At 36.8% G+C, this 24,528-nt stretch overlaps 2 protein-coding genes across 2 annotated transcripts in view; both read right to left on the minus strand.

The window, feature by feature from the left end:
* The window catches only part of LOC309486870 (uncharacterized protein), a gene marked incomplete at its 3' end in the record, with an annotated part of 250,462 nt that extends 241,042 nt beyond the window's left edge, over positions 1-9,420 (minus strand). The window contains exon 1 of the mRNA XM_082154337.1: positions 8,950-9,420. The remainder of the gene's footprint in view (positions 1-8,949) is intronic.
* LOC309487030 (protocadherin-15-like) overlaps positions 1-24,528 on the minus strand; it is a 242,960-nt gene that overhangs the window by 32,300 nt on the left and 186,132 nt on the right. The window contains 6 exon segments of the mRNA XM_082154579.1: positions 2,747-2,923; positions 3,929-4,017; positions 4,930-5,145; positions 9,796-9,923; positions 12,449-12,589; positions 12,825-12,934. Of these exon segments, the coding sequence (XP_082010705.1) occupies positions 2,747-2,923; positions 3,929-4,017; positions 4,930-5,145; positions 9,796-9,923; positions 12,449-12,589; positions 12,825-12,934 (861 nt within the window).

Consider the following 24,528-nt stretch of genomic DNA (forward strand, 5'->3'; position numbering starts at 1 on the left):
GTCTGACTGATGAGATGACACAGGGTAAAAAGTTTTTTGATGTAATATGAATATACTGTCATTTAATGAACTGGAATAGCCTACTGATACCAGTTTTCTTCCCACAGATTTCCATTGGCTGTTTTTGCTGCTCCTATCACATCCTAAAACATTTACCAAATGCTTTTTGAGTATTTTATGATTGTAACAGGCCATTGAATATGAATATTTATGAACTGTGCTTGGCCCATATATATAACCTTCAATAGGTTGACTGACCCAGCACTATGTCAAAAACAACCCAGCAAATGGGTTAATGTATAAAACCTAACAAGATGGATTAAAATAATCCAGCATGTGTTCTGTCCAATATTTACCCAGCGCTGGGTTGCCAAATAACACAGAAATGGTTGTTTTTAACCCAGCATTTTTTAGAGTGAATCTTTTCAAAGACATTCATACTTTAATACTTTTATACAGCAAAGATTCATTAAATTGACCAAAAGTGACAGTAAAGACTTTTATTATGTTTCAAAAGATTTCTATTTCAATTAATTAGAAATCCTGAAAAAAAGGGTGCCATGGCTTAAACAAAACTATTAAACCACTGTTTTCAACATTGATGATAAAGATAAATGTTACTTGAGCAGCAAATCAGCATATTATAATGATTTCTGAAGGATCATGTGACACTGAAAACTGAAGTAATGATTAAATTCAGCTTTGTCCCCACAGGAATAAATTACTTTTAAAATATATTAAAATTGACAACAGTTCTTATAAACAATATTAGTTTTTACTGTATTTTTGATCAAATGAATGCAGTCTCAGGAAGCATAAAATACTTTATTTTTTTTAAATATATAAAAATGTTACCAACCCTAAACTTTTGAATGGAAGTATCTAATTAATAATAGTAACATCTGGATGGAATCACAATGATCAATTGGACTCTAGGCCTCAGCAAAGCTTTTAACCGTTTTGACTTTTTAATTTAAATCACAGACCTGGCGCTGACAGTCTAGATTTTACACCTAAATGGGTGCTAAAATCTTGGTGTCCTCCCCTACCACACAAAAGACACTAAACAGATCAGCTTGAGTCTCCCCATCCAACATCAAAAACATTCCGATGAGGAAAAGATTGACCCCCATCACTAGGTACCAAAAGCTTGTGTGGCCCAGCGAATCCAGCACACTTACACACACACAAAGACATTCTCTACACACGATCCAAAATCAAGCTGTTCCAAAATGTATATATGTACAGTATGTGTGTTCTATGTTACATTATCCTATAGTACTCTTTAGTTGTGTCTCTTTACTCTAAAGGCTTCTATCCAGATGTGAGGATGTATCACTCCTTTAATATCTTCCAATCCTATCTTGCTTGGTATCAAAATAATCGTCTTTGTCTGAATCTCCGTATTCTATACACGCATCCAGAACTCTTGTTCAGCCACAAAAACAAAGCAAGCAACTATTTTTATCTATCTTTAGACGCGTTCTTAAAGGGGATGTCTAATGTTATTTAATGCATTCTGACTTATTTGCACTGTTAAAGAGTTTTAAAGAGATTTTCACGCAAAACATGCCCAAAGTAAAAAAAAAAAAAAAAAAAAACAAACAAAAAAAACAACAAGTTGGATGTATGAAGGAGTATTTCTGTGACAAATTCAGGATTTGTATAACTTTCGGAAAGTTTTTTTCAAGTATGGCCCTATATACATCATAAAGGGCCGAATTCCTTTTATGGGCACTTCTCTGATGGGTTTCAAAGGTTGTAGTTAAAGGGATAGTTCACCCAAAAATGAAAATTCTGTCATCATTTACTCACCCTCAAGTTGTTCTAAACCTGTTATACGTTTCTTTGTTTTGCTGAATACAGAAGAAGATATTTTGAAGAATGTTGGTAACCAAACAGTAGATGGACCCCATTGACTTCCATAGTATGGTGAAAAAGTATGGTCATAGTATTATACTCTATAGTATACTATAGTCAATGGGGTCCATCAACTGTTTCATTACCAACATCATTTAAAATATATTCTTTTGTAAGTCTTGCCATTCTTTGCACTTCTCTCTCTCTCTTTCCCTTTTTGGTTGATTTAAATATCTATAATTAATCCGGTTTCCCCCACAGTCCAAAGATATGCAGGTTAGGTGGACTGGACATGCCAAATTGTCGTAGGAGTGTTTGTGAGTGTGATGGTGATTGTGTCAGGAAGGGCATTCGGCATACAACCTGTGCCAAATCAAATGTGTGTGTGAAGCGGACCCTGCGGGAATAATGCAAGGAAAATGGATGGATGGATGGATGGATGGATGACGTGTTATTATTAATTATATATATATATATATATATATATATATATATATATATATATATATATATCCCTTTTGAGATAATTTGCTACAAATATTATTTTTTAAAACCTTATGAAAACACCTCCTAGAAACCGTGTCCAATGAGGAGAAATGGCCTTATTACACAGGGCTTAAGACCGATTAGTTGACTAGTTGTTGACAACCCACTGACTAGATGATTTTTAAAATATGTTGTTTTGCACAGAAGAGCAAGAACAGGTAGCGATGGTGAAATTAGGAGGAAAGGGGATCTGAAAATGTGGCAAGCCAGGTTTAAATTAGCAATGTCACACGAACACCACAGTCAGAGCACACAAGACAAGGTTCTGACTTCTTTTTCCAAATGTTGGAAACAAACTAGCAGACTGTTTGTGTCAGGAGTGGCTGTGTGTTTGGCTTACTTGAAGAGCTCTTGTCTGGAGATTGCTCTGTTGGTGAGAGGGTCGATGGCGTACACCTGCAGGTCTGATTTGGAGTAGTCTTCAAGTTCATAACCTTCTCCGTGCCGCCGTGGGCCGATCGATTCCACTATCACTTTAGCACCAGGGATCTGATCTTGCACATAGCGCTCCAAAATACTGAAAAAATATGGTATATGAAATCACTTTATCTTCCACAAATGTTAAAATGCAAAACCCACCAACTAAATTTCTAATACCTGTATTTTACAGGTAATCTTAATAAACCAAACACATCACTTTTTGTAAAAAAAAGAAAAAAGAAAATGCATGATGACAATATTCACAAAACTCAAAATGTTACTTTTGAGTTTGTATTTTTCACTATGACCACTGATTTGCATACATTTCTCTCTTTTTTATAATCTAGGGAGCCCCGCAGATGTATATCACGGCCACAAATTATCAATTTGTTCATTTTACTAATTCGTTCCCTCATTTTACTAAATCGTGGCCATGTTCTCTTCTTTTAGTTGAATCAAAAAGAGGGGACGAATTAGTTCAACATGGCCACGGTTTACTAAAATGAGGGAACAAATTAACAAGTTGTGGGAACAAATTCTTAATTCGTGGCCACAATATATATATATATATATATATATATATATATATATATATATAAAAAAAAATTTGAATGTCATGTGCGGGGCTCCATAAAAATCAGCATCTGACAGTACAGCGAATATTACCATGCTGTACTTAAATATGTTAATAATGTGATTACATTTTCATATTAGGGTGAAGACAAATATTTCAAGGGGCAAATATAAGAGTTTATGAGATTTTCTATAACTCATTGTAAAACATACAAAACAACTATGATATAACATAAATTGAATGAATAGCATTGTAATATCTTCGGTTTGAAATGTATACACCTGACTAGCATTTATAAAGCGATCATTTTGTCTTTTATTATGATTATGCTGCAATCTACAGAGCAAAGTAGCTTTATTTTGCTCATTGAATTTTGCCGATTGAGCCCAATTCTGTTTTGCCAATTTGGATGGTCATTTAAATAAAAGCAAGTAGGAAAACAAAGGCTGCTGAGAGTGCAGGGAACACTTAAATGACACTCAAAGAAACTGGCAAAGCAGAGAAACACAACGAGGGAGGAATTCTCACCTAATCAGCTGCTCTTTATTCTCCTCCACCACAGTGGGCGGCACATTAGAGACCACAACCTGCATGTCCAAGGCATTCACAACGGACACCTACAACCCACACAGAATACGAAAAAGATAGAAGATGTGATGTGTATCTATCTATCTATCTATCTATCTATCTATCTATCTATCTATCTATCTATCTATCTATCTATCTATCTATCTATCTATCTATCTATCTATCTATCTATCTATCTATCTATCTATCTATCTATCTCAAATGTATATATATATATACAAATATTCAATTAGGATTTAATGTATTTTCTCTGACCAAACAGTAATAGCAACAGTAATAGCAATTATATCAAAATAGAAAAAAAAATCCACACTTCACAGTATACCACCCAGCTTTGAAGTGCTGTTTGCAGTTGCAATGGTCTTTAATTCAATTGTTCAGTAACAGTGTAGCGGCCGAATTAATGCTTGTAGAATAATTATACTGCTTGTGGAAATCGTAAATGACAAATATTAATGCCATGATGTCTAAAACCCTGATACATTGCAATTCTAAATCCCTCTTATTTTATTAGGCAGTCATCAGCTCCGGAGATTTCTGGGAATTATACAAGTCACTGGCTGCAACACTTCAGGAGATAAAACAGCATAAATAATTCAGCTGACACAAAAACAGTTTATTTAACTATTCATTACTGCACTAAGTAGTGCACAAATAGCATATGCACGCAAACATTTACTGAAACATAACATATTTACCAAACCAAACCGACACTCTGGAGAGATATTTTCATTTACTAACAGTGCAGACTGTTATGTGATTTAGACTCATTTTAAATTAATCAGTCTTAAAATCACTGAAATGTGATTCAGCTCTTAAATGTGATTCGGCTGTGAAATGGCTCTTAAAGCCATGTGTTTGAGTGGGATCTTTCAGCTGTGTTTGAATCATCTTTTTACATGAAGTGCATGAACAAACTTTACAGGTAAAAGGTCACTCACCACCACATCAGCCCTGCTGCTCAGCCCCTGCCCATAGTTGTCCGTGGCGATGACCTGAAACTTGAAGTAGGATCGGCGCATGTTTCTGAACATGATGGCGCTCTTGATGATGCCAGTGTACGGCTCAATGACGAAACTGTCCTGTCCCTCGGGCGCGGGAGGGATGATCAGTCTGTAGGCCATCTTACTGTAGTTTCCTGTGTCGATATCTGTAGCCTGATGCACATGAAGTTACATGAAGAAACATATTGATCATGGAAACAAATATGGTTTTGCGAATTTCTATTTATCTGGTTATATAAACAGAAGAACTGGATTCCTTAAAAGGCTTTGGGCCAGATTTACTAAACAGGGCCAATTAGAGTGCTATCCCATAATTACCGCTATCCCATAAAAGCGCAGATGGGAGTGGGAACTTTTGCAGTTGATTTACTGACAATGCGCATATTAAGGAACAGAGAAGTAGCAGCTCATTTCCATAATGACCAACGCAGTTTACCAAAGAGTAGAGCGAATTAAAAAATAACATGGCTTGGCAAATTATATGTTCGGATAACGTCTTTCTTCATCTGGCATTCCAAATAAATGAACACGAGTGGAGAAAATGATATTCCTTCTACTACGCGCAGTTCTCTACGGTTCCTCCCCCTAACAGAAACTACAGCAGCCATATCATAAAATTGGTTAAAGTCCCCTGCAGTCAATAATTTTATCCCTTAAAGCTCATCTTTGATAATCAAAAGGACGTATTTAAATGTTTTTCCTTTAAAAAATAATTTATTCATGCCTTAAAATAGTTTGAATGTAACTCTACACCCTTGCTTCATTTAGTAGGCCTATACGTGGAACCATGAATATGCAAATTAGTCCCCGCCTCCACTCACTCACACCAGCTGATCCACGTCTACCTGATCCGCTCGGTCAACTGTAGTAAACGCTGCTACACAATGGCAAATGGAAATACTGGTTTCATTCAGTCATATATGTTTGAACCAGACACTGATTCAGAAGAAGAGGAAGAGTAAATTATACAGAATCGTCTACTGGTCAATGTATCAGAATAGAAATGTTTTATGTATCGCTCTCTACAAAGTCGGACACATAACGGTAATTGATATGACTAGCCTTTGGCTTGACTACATTATTGAACTGCTAATAATGTGTTGCTAATGTTACACAAACCGTGTTCCCATTAGCCATCTCAGAGTCTCAGCTGACTTCTAAAAATCAGCATCCTTTGAACATCATAGAAAGTCAGTGGAGAAAAGCCCCGTCCCGCACGTAGACGGGATTAGATACATGTTTGTGACGGTAGGAAACGGGCGGCCTCAATCCGCGTTCTTAAGACTGTCTTTGGTCCAATGCGGTTTTAATAGCCAGCAATGCTGTTGACTGATGAATTTGCACATAGTTTGCCTTAAAGCATATTAAAATCAGCATATAGACATATAAACAACATTAAAAACTTGATTTTCACCATAGGGGGTCTTTAAGGGTAGGGACACACCAATCCGACGCCAAAGAACTATAGCGCTGATGAAAGCCGACTGTGTTGTCGCCTCACGGGGCAAAAAAGCTGCACTTGAACACACCGAGAGAACTACAGCTGACTGTCAACTTGCATGCACATTCTGCACCTATTTGCCCAAGAACACTCAGGTAAGATGAGGTAAAATTAGAACAGCCTTCTATCTGTACCGTTTTGACTACTTTGCTCGCTGTTTTGTTATAATGCTCATGCATTGACTTGTTCACTAAGCTGAACAGCCAATCAGAGTTCTCTCTCCAAGAGCCCGACGCCGATTCTTCAAATACTAGTAAATTGACTAAATCACGATGCATGATTCAAATTTGATCTTACCATACATTGTAGGAAACTCCTACAAAAGCATATGCAATGAGGTCAGCCGCAAAAATAACTGTTCACGCCTTTTCATGTTTCACTACGTGTCTTTAGTAACTGACAGTAGTTTTTAATTGCAAAAAAAGAGAGTTTGCACTGGCACCAGCTGTTAGTAATTCTGGCTCTTAAATAAAAAAGTAATATGTTGGCCAAACTATCCCTTGAAAAACCTTGGTGGCAGAGATAGAGAAATAAATACTCTGCAGTTTCTACTTCAGCGATGACCTGGAAATGTAATAATCCCCATATATCATTAATGCTTTTTATAGATGCTAAAAGACTCAATTAATGAGATAACGGTCACCTTGAAGGGTAACACAGAGCCCAGTGGGTATTTTACAGGTGTCCGTCACTTGTCTCCCACATTGTCAGAATGGAGAGAGAAGCTGTCTAAGCACAGTTACTAAGAAGTGGGGGGAAGCGAGTAGATTTGAACAGCGAGAGAGATATTCAATAGTGTTGACAGGTGTGTCAGGATGTGAACAGCAAGTTCTCCTCTGTAAAAATGAAATATAATATGCTGCAGACACCAACACCTGCAGAACATTTCCAAACCCCATGAATTAATAACCATTGTTCCAGTGCTTTCTGATAGTATTGTGCTTAAAGCTACAATATGTAAGATTTTTGTAATAAAATATCCAAAAATCACTTGCACAGTGTAATATATTTCCTGCAGTTGTGTACTTACAATATCCCAAAACTTCCCAAAGATTTTTAATTTCAGAGAAATTCCAGTTTTAAATGATGGCTCGTCCCTGCTGCCCTTTCTCACTTGTCGCCTGTCAATGACGTAATATCTGTGTTATCCCTGGTTTCTGCTCTTACTCAGGGGCGCAACTACCCAGTGTCAGGGGGGTATGCAGCAACAATTTTGGTGCCCCCCCCCCCCCAAAAAAAAAAACTAAACAAAGAAATAAATAACTGTGGCATGTAGCCTAATGATTGAGGAACGAGTGACAGCTAACAGATGAAATAAATAGCCTACAAAATTGTCATTAATTAATCAAATTGAACTATACTTGTACCTCTGATAGTAGACCTCTGTACCTCTAGGGGGGTTCGGGGGCATGCACCCCCGTAAGAAAATGTTGTGCTTTTTAATGTTGAATTCATCAATCTGGTGCACTAAGAAAAATTCAAACCTTTTTTAGTAACACTGTCTGTCTACATTACACTACTACATAATAATAGTTATAATATTAATTCCATGATAGTAATAGCCATATATTGTAAACAAATGCACTGAAAAATAAAGGAAACTTTCATAATTAGATTTTTGCCTATTTCTATACTTCACATTAAAGATGTGATTGGGCCAGCCCAGTGTCAATCAAGAAAAGAACCAATGGGCCGCTGATCTACGTGTTTAATAAAAAAGTAAAAAATAAAAAGTAAAAAAAAAAAAGTAAAAAAAAAAATAACGCTGACTTTTTTTCTTTTTTTTTACCAATGCATTACAACGGCACTAACCCAGCGCCGCCAATTAAGCAAAACAAAACAAAACGAATGGGCCGCCGATGTAGGAGTTTTATGGGCCGTTAAGACAAAGACAAAAAAAATAAAAATAGCCTATTAGATGTATCGGCCCAAAAAGCACGTCGGCCCACCGGGAATCTCCTAGCCTACATGCGTGGACGTTACACTTTAAATCCTACCTGTTGCCTTTGACTTTTTTCTATTTTTAGTCCCGACAGCTTTTTTGCTTTATCCATCTTTTTCGACTCGTACCTGCTCGCTCAGTGCTCACGGCGCCCCCGCCTGCTCGCGATATTATCCCCCCCCCCCCTCTATGTCAAAATTATATGATGGAATCTTATGAATATCCTACTCTAGCCTGTTAGTCCTCTAAAAAGTTATATAACATTGAGGAAATGCAGAAATTATTTAGAAACGCACAACAGCAGCTACATATAGATAAAAAAATTAAAAATAAAAATGACCATCGCTTTGGCGCCCCCCTGGTGCTGCGCGCCCCTATGCGCCGCATATAGCGTATAACCACTTTTTGCGCCACTGCTCTTACTGCCATAGTAACCATGGCGACAGACGTGGATAACTGCGTTACGTCTAGCGGCACGCTCACGCTGTTGTTGTTTCGTTCAAACATTATGGACCATGGCAAGCAGACTTTGGGACAAAGGGAGAACTAAAACGAGGATCAATATCAGCATGGCGTTTTCGAGATGCCGAGAGCTCCACGTCTGTGACAAACTTCGACGTGAGAGAGACGCGCAAATGAGGAGGTGAGCAAATGTACATAAAACTAATCAATGTTATATAGCTCAACATGATGAAATGTTAGAATATGATCAGTATGTTATTCTAATGTCGATCTTGCTTACTGCTAGTCTCATACAGACAAACTAACACATTATAATTTTCAACACACTCAAATGCTGTTTAGTGTGATAGTGTAGACCAAGTGAAACAGCGCTGCGTTACCTCACAAGTTTCATTCATCTAATAAACTGACCTGTGCGAGTAGTAATTCAGCACTTGCGGGTAAGTTAGTTCGGTAGAATGAAATGTTATTATTCCTTTATATCCATGGGACTCGCGTGTGGCGCTGATATCTGTCTCTCATTAACAATCGCGACATGCTTCATACCACAGTCATGTTAAAAACATCAATGGTTTCACGCATCCATAAACATTTTTATTTTGCATAAATGAATTATTTTCTTACCTTTACCTTTTTTTGATCACTACAAACTGCCATTGGCAAACATGCGAACAGTCTTTAAAAAATTTCCTTTTGTTTTCTACACAATGGCCAATTATTTTATTTTTTTTGTCAATGCAATGTCTACTAACCTAGCTTCAACAAATCAGCATTATGTAACCTAACAAATATTCATGAGTCCAGCCTAAGGTTTATATTGTGGCCCCATAACATTTCAGATTGTTCCTACACCGCTGCCTAGGAATAAATAACACATAACATATGCACATATACTCACCACAATTTTCAGTACTGTGGTGAAGGTCTTAGTGTCTTCAGTCACACCGCCGATGTAAAGAGACCTTGTGAAGACAGGGGGATGATCGTTCTCATCCTGAACGTCGATAAATACCTTAGCTGTGTTTGCTATATTTAAACACACACACACACACACACACAGGAGAAACAGACCTCAGTTTATGGAACTATAAGCCCTATTTGTCACAGTTAAAACCAAAAAGGCAACGTTAATGAAAACACACACAGCTTCAGCAACCCTCTTCACACTGTGGCAGACGTGAAAAATATGCTCTGTCAGAAAGCATTTGTCTTCTGCTGCATTAAACAACAATATATAAAGTCATCTGAGTGGATCTATGCGCACACAGGGGAAAGCACAGATGAAAAGCTGTATATCATTGCTCAATAAGAGAGAAAATGTGTGCCAGTCCTGTTATGTACAACAACATTTATATCAAAGAGAAAGCAAGACATGGCAGGACACACACACATTTTGTCTCTCTCTCATGTAAAGTTTGTCCTGTCAGAGGCCTGTGATGTGCTCACTAAACTTCTAAGTCAACATGAAATGGAGTTTGCAACCCATTTAATTTCTGTAATGTGGCTCATTACTGAGTAAATATTCAATGAGAAAAACATTGAACGACAACAACAAAAATATAGGATGAGACTTTTTTCATCCATTGGGATTTGACTGATTCATGAAATCTGGGCCTGACGTTCGCAATTGGTCCTTGAAACTACCTTTCCCCCGAAACACCTGTAACACTTTATAATGAGGTCCCATTAGTTAGTCTTCTCTGAATTGCTAAAACACATTTCTCAAAACCATCACCCACTTCTCTCAAAACCAAATCTTCAAACTATATTCAAAGAACATTGATCTGTGCTCAAAATCAATCGCTTTCAGATCATACACACAGCCAGTCAAAATATACAGTAAACACAGATCATTCACTAGAAACTACATAAAAAATGGACAAAAGAGCATCCAAAGTATGCAGTTACAGAAAAAAAAGTACATTGTAACAGATTAAATTAATTTTGCAATCCCGTAAAATAAGTATAGTAATCGCAATTTACAGTAGTAAGTAGTAAGGTGAATAAATTGTATACTGTATGCACTGCAAGTATAGTAGTATACTGAATAATGTATAGTAATGAATGGCTGTATATTCAGCACTTGCATACTGTAAAAATACAGTAGTCCAACTACAAAAGCCAAAAAGTTTTTTTTAAAAAGCTCTAAATGAAAAGCATGTTACAGTAGTAGTAGTAGTATTACTAGTATTTGAGTTTATTGCCATATCAGCATCACCGGCTATTACATGGCAGATACCAGTAGTGGGCCATCACGGCCAGTAAGGCTGACTGGCCTAAACACTATCAGAATCACTGACTTGCGCTTTAATATATTTTTTCCATGAATGTCTATTCAATTATTCTCTATAGTACATTCTCTTAATTCCACAGTTTTTCTCTTGGTTGTGCTGCTTCCAGTCATGTATGTTTGTGTTAGAGGTTTTATCCAATCATATTTCAGCCATCATGTGTTGAGGCCTTCAGAATCGAATATGCCTGTAGCTTAAAATAAATGGCAATGAAACTGTTGCTTTAACCAATCAGATAATCAGTCAGATTTAATCAGCCAATCAGATTTCAAATTGACTGCACCGGGGCCAACTAGCAGGCGTACAATAACGTCGGCATTTTCACATCCTTTGATTGGATGGTCAGAGCGTGTACTATTACTAGTAGTCAGAGTTAGAAAATCGCATCTATATCGAACTACATAAACTAAAATATATTCCTGTAGATTTAATCGTTTTTCAACCAACAAATTAATGTTCCTCTCCCACTGTCTCATAACATTAAAGATTGGGCAATCCCAAAGAATATGTTTTGCAGACATGTTGATAAAGCATGTTACAGTACACTCAACTGCACAAAGCCAGTGAGAGACTGATTCTGTCTCAGCATCATGTTTTCCTGTTGGCTCTGGCCTGAGGACTTTGTCCACATCACAGGTAATGTCATCTCTTGCCAGGAAAAGGGAAAAACCCTCTAGTCTGACAGATCCAGCCTTGATAACACTCTTTACACCTTGCTCTTCCTCATCCTCATCCTATTCCTTCTCGTCCATCACCTCTCACACATACTCTCCCTCCTCTGAGATCTACTGTTTGTATCAAAATTCACTGCACCTGTGCACGCTGAACTGGCTTATTCTGTACAGTTGGTTTGATCACATCATTACAAATAAGTGTTTGAGTCATTGTGTGTAAACGATGACAACTGTGTTTTATTTGTGTTTAACTTTTGCCTGCGTTTAGCTTTTTGCAACACAAGTGCATCACAGTCTGAAATGTGTTTTAGTGAGTGCGAATGTGTTTATAGTTTTGCAAAAAGAGTGCATGGGTTTTTCAAACAGTGTCTAATTGCTTCTTGACAGATTTTGTAAGATTCACCAGAATATGTCTTAACTTAGAATTTCATTTGAAATGTGTGGTCATATACTATTCTATACACATATTGTTTTCAATATAATGACTTATATATATTTCATTTACTTTACTATAAAGCTGCAAGATCTCTCCAAATAAAATTCTTTACAATATTCTTGGGAATATGTGCTTTAGTTTTGTTCTTACTTTTGGAGGGAGCGCGTAGGTTGGCAAGGATGATCTCGAGGGAATCGGCCTGCACACGGAGTACATAACTGATCACAGTCTCGTAGTCCAGAGATTTATTTGTGTAGACGATCCCGGTGCGGTTATTGACTCTGAACACACCTGCAAACACAAACTGATCAGAGAACAGTTCACAGTGTCTTCTACACCAATGATGAGCGCTCAGACCACTAGAAATTCACGGTTGTATATTTTTTATTCACAAATCCCCTGTAGTCCACCTCAACCAGGAACTATATGCGCTTGTTGGTTCCAGTTTGTTCTACATTTTATTCTAAATTTAAGATGAATTTGACCAAATTTACTGAAGAACCACATTTGCATACAGGTTACTCACCTCCATCATTTCCACCCACTATAGAGTAAAAGACGGTGGTGTTGACAGCTACGGCCAGAATCAATCCCACAGGCGTCCCGACGGGAGCGTTCTCACTCACCGGACTAAACCTGCACAACACAGCAGAATTAAACCAGAGCAAATTACACACTTCATTCAGCATTTAAACAACACACAGCTGAAGGCAGTGGATGACTGTCATTTCTCATGTGATTACTGTGATAGAAATTAAATTTTACTGTTATATCTTGCATAAACACCAGAGCAGTTCAATAAGCCCTACACCCCCACGAAAGACCTACAGAAAGTGCAGAAAGAACTGAAGGACTTCGCTTTAAGAGGTGAAGAGAGTTTAATTATTGCATTCAAAAGCAGCATACATGAATCATGGGTCTAAAGAAAAATCGATTTCTAAAGCTTTTGTATATGCTAGTGATTCTCAACTGAAAGTTCAAAGGTCTGTTCTGATGAAAACATGGCTAAACATGGCAAATGATAAAATGATAAAGCTAAAATGCTTAACTATCATCAATAGTTTGGTTTGTAAAAATAAAGACTTTATTTTCTTTAAACACTCTCCATTTCTTTTGTTATTGATGTCAAAGGCTGAACATACATTTTTCAATTGATGGGTCCTGCTTTTTGCGCACTTGTCCCAAATCTTATCGTATGGTCTTTGTGTGTCCGATTTAGAGATCTTAGATATTGGTATTTCTGACTATTATTCAATAATGTTAGTGCCCCGGCCTACATTTTCTTAGCCCTCAGCTCAGATGTCTTAGCTAGAATCGACACCGAATCACTGGTTGAAGTTATTAATAAATCTTGTACTTTCACACTTGATAATGTCGCTCCACTTAAGCTTGGGAGGACTAAGTGTGTCTCCCAGCCTTGGTTAAACGATGTTACTGGCACTCTCAGACAAGAGTGCAGAAAAGGTGAGCATAAGTGGAAATAAGACGAGCTTCAGATATCTTATGACATCATAAAATAATGCTTAATAAACTACCAGAGAGCTGTAAAGGAGGCTAAATCCATGTTTTTCTCTATATTAATATCTGATAATGCAAATCGGCCAAATGTTTTGTTCAATGCAATTGATTCTTTTTAAACCCAACCAAAAAGAAAGGTGGAATTGTACCTACTCCTTTTGATCAAGCATTAATTCCTACCCAGTCCAGCTCTCTGACTCACTTTGAACCAGTTACATCAGAACAATTAGCAGATGTAGTCTCCAAGAGGATATGCTCAAGCTATAAGCTGGATATTCTTTCTCCGTGCCTTTTTAAATAAGTTTTTATGACTAGCAGTTCCAGTGTGACAGCTATAATGAACCGCTCATTAGCAAGTGGAGTTTTTCCAAGCAGTTTTAAAAATGCAATTCTACACACTTTTCTTGGATCCAGCAATACACAACAACTACAGAACCATCTCCAAACTGCCTTTTATGTCAAATCTAAATACATTTAACATTTTAGATACATTTCAGTCTGGTTTCAGACATTTGCACAACACTGAATCTGCATTATTAAAGGTCACTAATGATATTCTACTCTCCATGGACTCCACACATCCTTTTTTATAAGATCTAAGTGCTGCGTTCACTGTGGCGTCCCTCAAGTGTCAATCTTAGGACTCTTGTTATTTTCACTGTTCATGCTTACCCAGAGCTTTATTTTTCAGAAATACAGCATATCTTATCATTGCTGACGATTCACAATTTTATTTCTCAGTGAGTGTAGACAGGAATTGTTCATCTGTGCATGCTCTAAATTGCTTAAAAAATATTAAACATTGGCTCCATGGCAAATAATTTCTTACAATTACATGAGGACAAAACCGAAGTCTTGATCTTAGTGATCAAGATCTCTTTGTCTTGCTTACCTGGTCTAGTTGCCCAGTTAGGTTTATTGTTGTCGAACATACAAGATCATGTGAGGAGACTTCTTCTGACCCATGTTTACTTTTCAATATGCAGATCAGTGCTGTTGTCAAGACTAGTTTTTAACCACATGAGATTTATCCCTTAAATAAAACATTTTCTTTCCTATATTAACTTGGAAATTGTGATCCACTTACTTATTTCATCAAGGTTTGACTCATTGTACACTGGTCAGCCACAAACTGCGTTATCCCATTTACAGCTAGTCCGAAACGCAGCGGCCATGCTGTTAACGGGGTTAAGAAAGAAGGATCACATTTCCCCAGTTTTAGTATCTCAACATTGGCTTGCGGTGAAATGCTGGGTAGATTTTAAAATTCGGATTTCTGTGTACAAGGCATTATTTGGTTTAGTGCCCCAATACATTAGTGACCTTTTACACCCCTAAGGCCCTGATATACTCGCAACGAAGTTCTTTTTCGATCTCTGTTTAGGGGTAAAACGAAATACGAAATACGTGAGCAGCAATACTGTTAGCGAACATTTGACTCCGCCCATAATGCTGAGAGCGACGTTTAGATGTTGCATTATGCAAATATGTGATGCACGCTTTCCTCTCAATAACAAAAAAAGCACACAACAAAGTTGAGAAAACAGCCAGATCTTTTTTAATAAAGCATAAGAAAAGCATCTGGTCATCATACCAATGTGGATATGTTTGCACGAGCTCTGCAATTCGGCACTTCAGTAAAGTCACGTCACGTTAAACATGAAAAACAGTGTCATTGTCTCATTTCATCAGAAGTACAACTTAATTTTCTACTATAAAGTGGCTCTCCAGTGTGTTCATGTTTTCGATTGAGGACAACTGACCTCGACCGACTGAACAGATAAAAAAAAACAGAGAAGAGTTGTTGTTTTATTGAACTTTTCTGGAAAGTTCGCTTTGGCAAGCTGTTTTGAACTCCCAAAACGATCTCAAAATGGACTTTTGTTTCGGCTTGATTTTGTTCATCACATCAGTTCGTTCTTTGATTTCGCTTGAGGTATATCAGGTATATCCTAAATTATGGAATATTCTCCCCTTCCATGTAAGGTCATTTTCATTGCTTTCCATTTTTAAATCTTCTTTAAAAATAAGCCATCTTTTGAAGCCGTCCTTTGGATGAGACGTTAAACCAAGGTCCTGACTCTATTTGGTCATTAAAAATTCCCTTCTATGTAAAGCGCTTCAGAGGGAAAAGTGCTATATAAATGTAACAAAATAGGTTATACTTTATTTTAAGGTGTCATTGTTACAGTGTAATTATATATTTAAGTAGTGAGTAATATTAAGTCAAGTCAAGTCAAGTTTATTTGTATAGCGCTTTTCACAATACAGATTGCATCAAAGCAGCTTCACAGTATTAAATTAAAATAATACAAGAATTATTAGGCAACTACATATACTTCCTATAGGTTTAGGGTAGGATTAGGATTTGGTTGAGGGTTAGTTATTACTATGGTAAGTACATGTAACATATGTAACAAGGACACTGTAAAATAAAGTGTTACCACAAATTATTATTATATCTTTATAATAGATTACAGAATAGGGTTTGAAGCGGATAAAATATATGATGTTGTATTTAAATATATTAATTTATTGTATTATGCTTTATATTTAGTAGTTTTTTTCTTGCTTGATCTTTAAAGCACTTTGGGTCAACTTATGCTGTTTTTAAATGTGCTACATAAATAACGGTAGCCTGGATGCCAGCCGAACTTAGCCCCGCCCACAAAATGTTTAGGTCGGGAAGTTCGGTCTGGACTCGTTCCGTTGAGGAGCTATTATGCCCGAACAAAAATTGTTCGGACCAATCAAATTGTCAGGGCGGGCTTTATACGATGATGGACAGATGAGCAACGTAACGTAATCATCCACGTCACCAATGAGCGCTTGGGTTCGTTTACAACACAGATGACTGCCGCTGGAGAATTGTTATTTCACGAGTTCACACTTACAAATAAGTCAGATAGAATAAATGCATATTTGGCGTGCTGTTTGAGGAGAGGCTCCGGGCTCGGTATTCGGCCCGAACCCAAAGTGCTCCCCCCGTATTCCAGGCTGTGGAAGAACAGGCCGAGAGTGAGTGGAGGGATGCTGAAAACTGTCAAGGAATGTTAGGTGAGTTGACAAAGTGAATAAATATATGCTTCCTCTCATGCTGATAGTGTAGACCAGACGGTCATTGTTTGATGACAAGTTGATTGGATTGATTATTTGAACGTGCTCCTCTCGAACTTTGTTTATAAAACATTATGTGTAGATTCCGCCATCACGTCTGTTATAGAAGATATCGACAGCGCATTGATTTTAAAAGAGGAACAGAGAACCGCGATCAAGACATTTGTCGATCGGAAACATGAATGAAAAACATACGTCACTTACTCCGTTGCTCTGATTGGTTGTAGGTCTATCCAATTGAGTGCAGAGGCATTTTCCTTCCTGGTTCGGTTGAAACACGCCCCATAATCAAAGCTCAATGGAGCAGTATCAGACTCACATTCTGACTAGAATCTGAGTATGACGACGTCAGGCTAAAATAACGGTTGACTTGATGCAAATTCCTCTGTTAGAAGGTAGGCAAATTAGGTAGATGTTAACATGGACAGGTTGCATGAAAGCCTTAAAAACCATGAACAAAACTTCATACGGTAAAATAAAATACTACCCATTCAATGGGTTCGCATGCAATGTGGTTTGTCTTGACAACAGATTGTCTTGTATGGTACATTTTTTCTTGCTAAGAGCATTAAAACAAGCATCAAAATTCAAGAGACATTCACCAAACAAACACTCAAACCACATTCATTACCGTTCAAAGGTTCGGGGTTTGGACTTGTTTCTGTTTTTTTAAAGAAATTCATATTTTTATTCAGCAAGGATACATTAAATTGATCAAAAGTGGTAGCAAAGTCACAAAGATTCATACTTCAAATAAATGTTGTTCTTTTTATTATTATTTTTATTTATTTTTTTACAAAATATTAAGCAGCACAACCGTGCAATTTTCAGCATTGATAATAATAAGATATGTTTCTCGAGAAGCAAACCAACATATAAAGATTTCTGAAGAATCATGTGAAAATTCAGATTTGCCATCACAGGAATAAATTACAAATACATATAAAATACATTTTAAAATATATTACAATAGAAAAGTTATTTTAAATTCAAAAAACAATGTTTTCTGTTTTTAAAGTATTTTGGACCAAATAAATGCAGCCTTGATGAGCAGAAAAGACTTCTTTAAAAAAATGTAACAAATCTTACCGACTCCAAACTTTTGAACGGCACTGCATGCATTACACAAGTTATCTTTACCAATCACTAATATGTTTGCTGTCAGTCTCTATACGTTATAGAACATGGCAGAAAGTAGGACTGTAGTGTGGCTTTAGTTTGAGACAAAGCTCCTGTTATTAAGTGTGACAAAAAAAGGACCGTTTATCTGAATTAACTGTCACAGTTCTGGTTCTCTCACAGATGTTGTGAAAGTCTCTGTGCTTTAAGAGCCACACGCCAGCCATCAGAAGTGGGTGGGCATGACACTCTTGTCTCTATTGTCCAACAGTCAAAATACAGCCATCACTGTGAGATCTCGACAAAGAGCTGCTGACTGCCTGGGTTTCTCTGCAACATAAACGGGGTGAAGCGCTTTGCTCTGTCTCTGAGACAATAGGGCACTGCAGCAGTCAAATGCAACACTGACAGCGAGAAGCCGAGGTCACGCTGAAATCTCAGCGATGCTCAGTTTCATGCTGGTTACCATGGGGATCACAGAGGACAGAAATAGCCACAAACTCAAAGAGGAGCATCTTTTAATGGAAATGAGTTACTGCAACACTCTCACACACAATAGCTCATAGTTATCTTCAGCAGCACATCTGTAATCTTCTCATTGTCATACTCTCATTCCATTTACAAGTCACATAATTGCACAATCCATTTAGCTCTACTACATATGTGTAAAGTGGGATGTTATGCAACTGCATGTTAACTTGTATGTTAACAGTAGAAGTGATGAGTCAAAACTTTAAATACACTTTTTGGTTTCTTATATACACTTGACCTACATGCCTACATGCATTAAGTTGCTGCCATGTGATTGGCTGATTAGATATGTTTTGTTAACAAGCAGTTGAAGACAGTTTTAAACCGTAATACATTAGTTTAACTTTATGGAAATGACCCACATGATGGGATTGTAGCAATCTGAGTGAGTTTGGTTCATGATATGGTGCATTATGCACTACTGCAATTTTTGTACAAACACTTTCCAGAGTGTTCATTTTTAGCAGCAAGAAAATAGATTCAGTGTTAAATTAGAATGACATGGTATTGCTACCGATAAAACATCCCATTTGTGTTGCAATCAAATCAAAAGCAATGGGTTATTGATAGATTGCACAAGTGCTCAGTGCTTTAGATCGGATCACAACACAAATGGGATCCGATTAACCCACCAGTAACACTGAGGCAGCCAGCAGAAACACCCACCAACAATTCAACCACTTTTCAACCTAGTAATTAAATCAATGAGTGTATGAACAGTTCATAAGAGCGAATTAAAGCAGTATTAACTCTGCATCAACAAATCAATGACACAATTAAAAAATAAGATCAAGTGACAGTCAATTCTACATTCTTCAATTTGACACTGAATGATTATTTATGAGACCAGGTACTGCATGTGAGTGCTTGGCAATTCAAACTCGTTGTGATCTCTCTGACAGTGTGCTCTGTGATCTGTTAGAAATCTCTCTCCACAAAAAAATCTTTTCTGAAAATGCATACACAATATCATCAACTTAATGACTGAATTAAAACAAGTGCAAAATGTACTCTCATCTGCCCTAAGGAATGCTAATTTAGACTTTAGACATTCAGAGCTGTTGTCTGGTATCATAAGCAGTTCATCTCATGAACTATGTTAATTATGTAAGGAATAATGTACAATCAGCCGGTCATTACTGAAAAATAAACCCAACGGAGAGATCAGAGCCCAAAGTGGAGCGGAGCAGAATAAAGAGCCTGGCTAATCAAAATCAAGTATTCAGAGAGCTGTGCACATAATAAAAGTTATGATGTTCAGCTATAATCTTCAAGATGCTCATAATGGACATTCAGAAACACTTGACCAGGTAAAATCAAACGATAATGTGTGTGTACACACACTGCCCAAAAACAAAGCTTGTAAACTCCCAATATGGGTAAGCTGTATTGCTTTTTAAATTAGAAGGAAGTATGTATTAACTCTTTCCCCACCACTGACAGAAATTTCCAGCAATCCGTGCTTTCACTGTTATACTCTAGGGGGCGCTATTACGCATCTTCTGAAAGAGTACAAATCTCTGGATCAAAACACAGGCGAAGAAGCAGAAACAAGCGATAGAAGCATTGCTTATGTACATTTAAGCTAATGCGATCATCAAACATTAACCAGCATATAGCCTACATCAAAACTGCCTAATGTTACAGAATTAAATGTTGGGGTACAGGTGCAAGCTTTGGGGGTGTTGATGGATTCGATCCACTCGATCTACTCAATCTATGTTTTGATTATCGTTCTGAATCAGATCCGATGAAGTCTTAGACAAACACATTGTCAGAAAAAAAACGTTTTCTCAGAGTTTTGTAAAAAAAAAATTGCATGAAATTAAATATAAAATGAAACAGGCCCTACATACAGTGGTGATAACTCTCACACACCCAACTTTAGAGCAAAAGAGAAAACAATTGCATTAATTTGAGCAAAAGTTCAGTTGGCCTGTAGCAATAAATAATACAAGAGAAATTAAGAAACATATACATACTTTTCTTTCTTGTCTTTGTTTCTTTAGGCTGAATAAAGAGTTTAGATTTTCTTTGTTCTCCTTCCCTTCATCTCACACACCCACAGATATGCAAATACAAAAAACTGATGCATGAATAATACAATTTTATGAATCCACAAAAAACTAAACATGTTCAGGTCACATTTCACCCTCAAATCAAAAGAAAATAAGAATACTATGTGCAAAAATATATTATGCATGACAAATATACATATATAACAATCATGGTATACTTTAAAATTTTAAATAATATGCTTTTTTCAAGGAATGAGAATAAGATAATTGTGCATTACGATGAGAAATAGAAGAGATTTGTCTCATTGTCAAAAAAAGAAAAAAAAAAGAAAAAAAAAGTTAATCATGCTGAAAATATAATTTTTGTCTTTATGTAAAACATTATTTATGTCTATGTTTTGGGGTGAAATATGACCCAGACATGTTCTTGACAGCTTTTGTGAGATCCATCCAGTGTGTTTGAAAGCATAGAGGTGTCAATACGACAGAAGCCCTGGGCAAAGCACACGATGATGAAGACAAGACGTGACAACAGAAGACAACTTCTCTGCAGTACACACTTGTTTGTGTGTATGTGTCACTTGTTGGTAAACAAGAATTATTAAACCAACCTTGAGTATGTATGAACTTGTCCTCAGAGATATTAGTTAGGAAGTACAAATACCCACCTAAATATTCATCCCTGTATATTCCTGACGGATCTGAGCCGACCGTGATGAAAAATGTAGTGTGATTTTTTTTAATGATCAAATCTGTCTACAGTTATAAACATCAAGCAGTCAAATAACTGAATTTGATCAACAATACATGATAAGGCTAGGCATCCAAAACAGCACTATTCCCCGCATTGTTAAAAAATACTGAATGTGTGTGAGAGATTCATAAGTCTTCATTTAAGCCGCTTTAATCAGATCTCCAGAGTGTTCCAGCTGTAGTCCACAGCCTAATGAGGTCTACAGAGAAACACTGCATGCTCTCTATAGCTCACGCCATTAGAGCTTACTGTGAAGTGTTCTCTCTGGCCCACTGCTTCAGTCAACACACAGACCCCTTTAAACACCAATCTCACTCAGAATGGACTTCAGACTGCATAACATTACAGTTGAATGGGCTAAAAAACTCAAATCCCAATGCTGGAAGAGACAGAATACAACTTTATTATCGTCTCAAGTCATTTCTAACAAAACCTCCTTTTTGGAGAACATAAAAAAAAAAAAAAAAAAAAAATACTACCCCTGTAACAAATCCCGTCAACATGCGGGCGGGGTTGGGCTTTTCCACAGGGAGCACAAGAACATCTTTAAGAAGGAACAGGAAAATTTGGTTGCATATATTAAAATAGCGGGGGGATCACGTATATGATGTATATTTTATAATGAACTATGCCTTTCCCCACTGACTTTCTATGATGTTCAGAACGTTTGGGATGCTGATTTTTAGAGGCCAGCTGTCTGACTCTGAGGTGGCGAACGGGAACATTGTTTGTGTAATTATTAGCAGTTCAATAACATAGTCAAGCCAAAGGCTAATCATATTAATTACTGTTTGGTGTGTGACGTTGTAGAGAGTGATACATAAAACACTTCTGATACATTGACCAGTAGATGAGCCTGTATAATTCACTCTTCCTCTTCTTTTGAATTAGTTCCTGGTTCAAACATATATGACTGAATTAAAGCAATATTTCCACTTGCCATTGTTTAGCAGCGTTTACAACAGTTGACCGAGTGGATCAGGTAGTCCGAGCTGGTGTGAGTGAGTGGAGGCGGGGACTAATTTGCATTTTCATGGATCCGTGTAGACTTAATGAAGCAAGGGTGTAGAGCTATTTTAAGGCATGACAAATTATTTTCACAGGAAAATAATTGATTATAAAAGATGAGTTTTGAGGGATAAAATGACTGATTGCAGGAGGACTTTAAAACTCCCTGCTCAGTCCAAACGACCAGCTATTAAGCTTTAAAAACTGTTTGTCAATCACAACCATGAATACAATAACACATTTATTATGTGTCCAGAAACGTGGTTTGTCGAATTGCTTCAAAAAATAAATTGCTTCATTTTTTTTCATTTTTATATGAAGCAATTTAAAGTCTGAAAGGTACAATAGCCAAAAAGGCCAATATATATATTTTTTAATAATCAGAGAAGGTAGAAATATTGTGGAAAACTAAATTATTTTTATTATTTAAAAAAATATTTAATTTTTTTATCGTTTGTTTTGGTAGGTAGGTCACTTATACTTACCAAGTCTGCAATTATTTAATAAAAAATACAGTAAAAACAGTAATATTGTTTTTTGAATGTTTAAATGTTTAAAAAGGTAATTTATTCCTGTAATATCAGGTGAATTTTCAGCATCATTAATCCAGTCTTCAGTGTCACATAATCCTTCAAAAATCCTTCTAATATGCATATTTATTAATGAAAAAAATGTGTATTTATTTATTTTGCATTCAACTGAAATATCCTTATTTTACACATCAAAAGCTGATATAATTTCACACGCATGTTGTCAGTTCATTTATTGTTCATTTACACAGACAAATGAACTGTTGAAGGTCTTTGGGCTTTATATCCAGCTATGCTAATGAGAATGGCACACTGGCCCGTTGAGCACTGGAGTTTAGCTCATTTCAGGAGCCAGCTGTGATGTATCAATCTTACCGATGAATGGCCATCTCTCAGTCTCAAGCCTAAAATAGACTGCCTTTTTATTCGTAATTGCTATGGAAACTGCTGGTGTGAGAACATCAGTAGGACTCTGAGATGAAGGCAGTGCTTTAGAGATCCTGACCTCAGAAACAAACGTTCACAACATGGAAGAGTTTCTGCTCCTCACAGTGGAAGAAATCTCCCAGACCATTTGGAAGAATCAGTAACGTACAGGAGCAAACAGCCAGCACAATGCTTCAAGAAAGATTCCTGAATGACCTGAATGGTCCTGCCAAGGATTTAAGTTGGACACATCAAATAATGACAGCCACACTCAATCTGACAGAGAAACAGCTCAAATCCCAGTAGGTTGTCTGCAAGAACAAGATAACTCAATGCTGTAATTGGCGCCCAAGTCACCACTACAAGGTTTGCATAAAATGCCTGAATACATATAAAATGCCAATTTTTTGGGGTCTAAATACTTTCTGAAGGCATTGGATGTTTTTCTCCAGTGGTATTCAAATGGCGGACCGGTTCCAGCCATAAAGTGAGCAGCGTATTAAAACAACACACCACAAGCGATTAGGGTAGTTTACTGTAATGCTCTTTCTGTGCTACATTCTCTAATATTTTTATCTATAGTCTAGACCCAAACTCGCTTCATTCAAGCCTTTTCCGTTCTGTGCGCGTTGATTCTCTCTTCCGCTAAAGACGTAAAGCGCCACATTAAGAGCTACAGATGACGAGGTTATTTTAACAACAGTAGATGAAACACGGTGAGCAAAATATACTTTTGCTAAAACGCTGCAGAAAATGAGAATGCAACAAATACAAATATTTTTTATCTGTCATAGAGCTGACTCTTAAGACTTTTTTTTTCTTCTTTTTTTCATATATTTAACATATTTAGAGCATGTCATAATAAACAATGTTATAATTTTTGGATTTTTTTTTAAAGATGGCTAGGAAAGAGAAAGTAACTTTACTGAGTCCTGATCATTAGATTATGTACATTGATTATTTTCAGTAGTTTATTACGTTGAACACAATATAAAAATGGTCCATACTTTTCTTAAGAGGTAAACCCTGCATCGCCAGTATGTTTTCTCAGTCCCAATTCCTTCTATGTGCCATACACATAGGTGTCTAAATGTAAAATAATAGTAATAATAAGAAAAAGCCTGATAAAACATCTGCTCTTACCTCTTCATATCCAGTTGGGAGAAATATTTACTTGGTTTGGTAAATATTGGCAAAAATTCATAGACA

The sequence above is a fragment of the Leuciscus leuciscus genome (genome assembly GCF_965113295.1).
Source record: "Leuciscus leuciscus genome assembly, chromosome: 22".
In the NCBI taxonomy this organism is placed as follows: domain Eukaryota; kingdom Metazoa; phylum Chordata; class Actinopteri; order Cypriniformes; family Leuciscidae; genus Leuciscus; species Leuciscus leuciscus.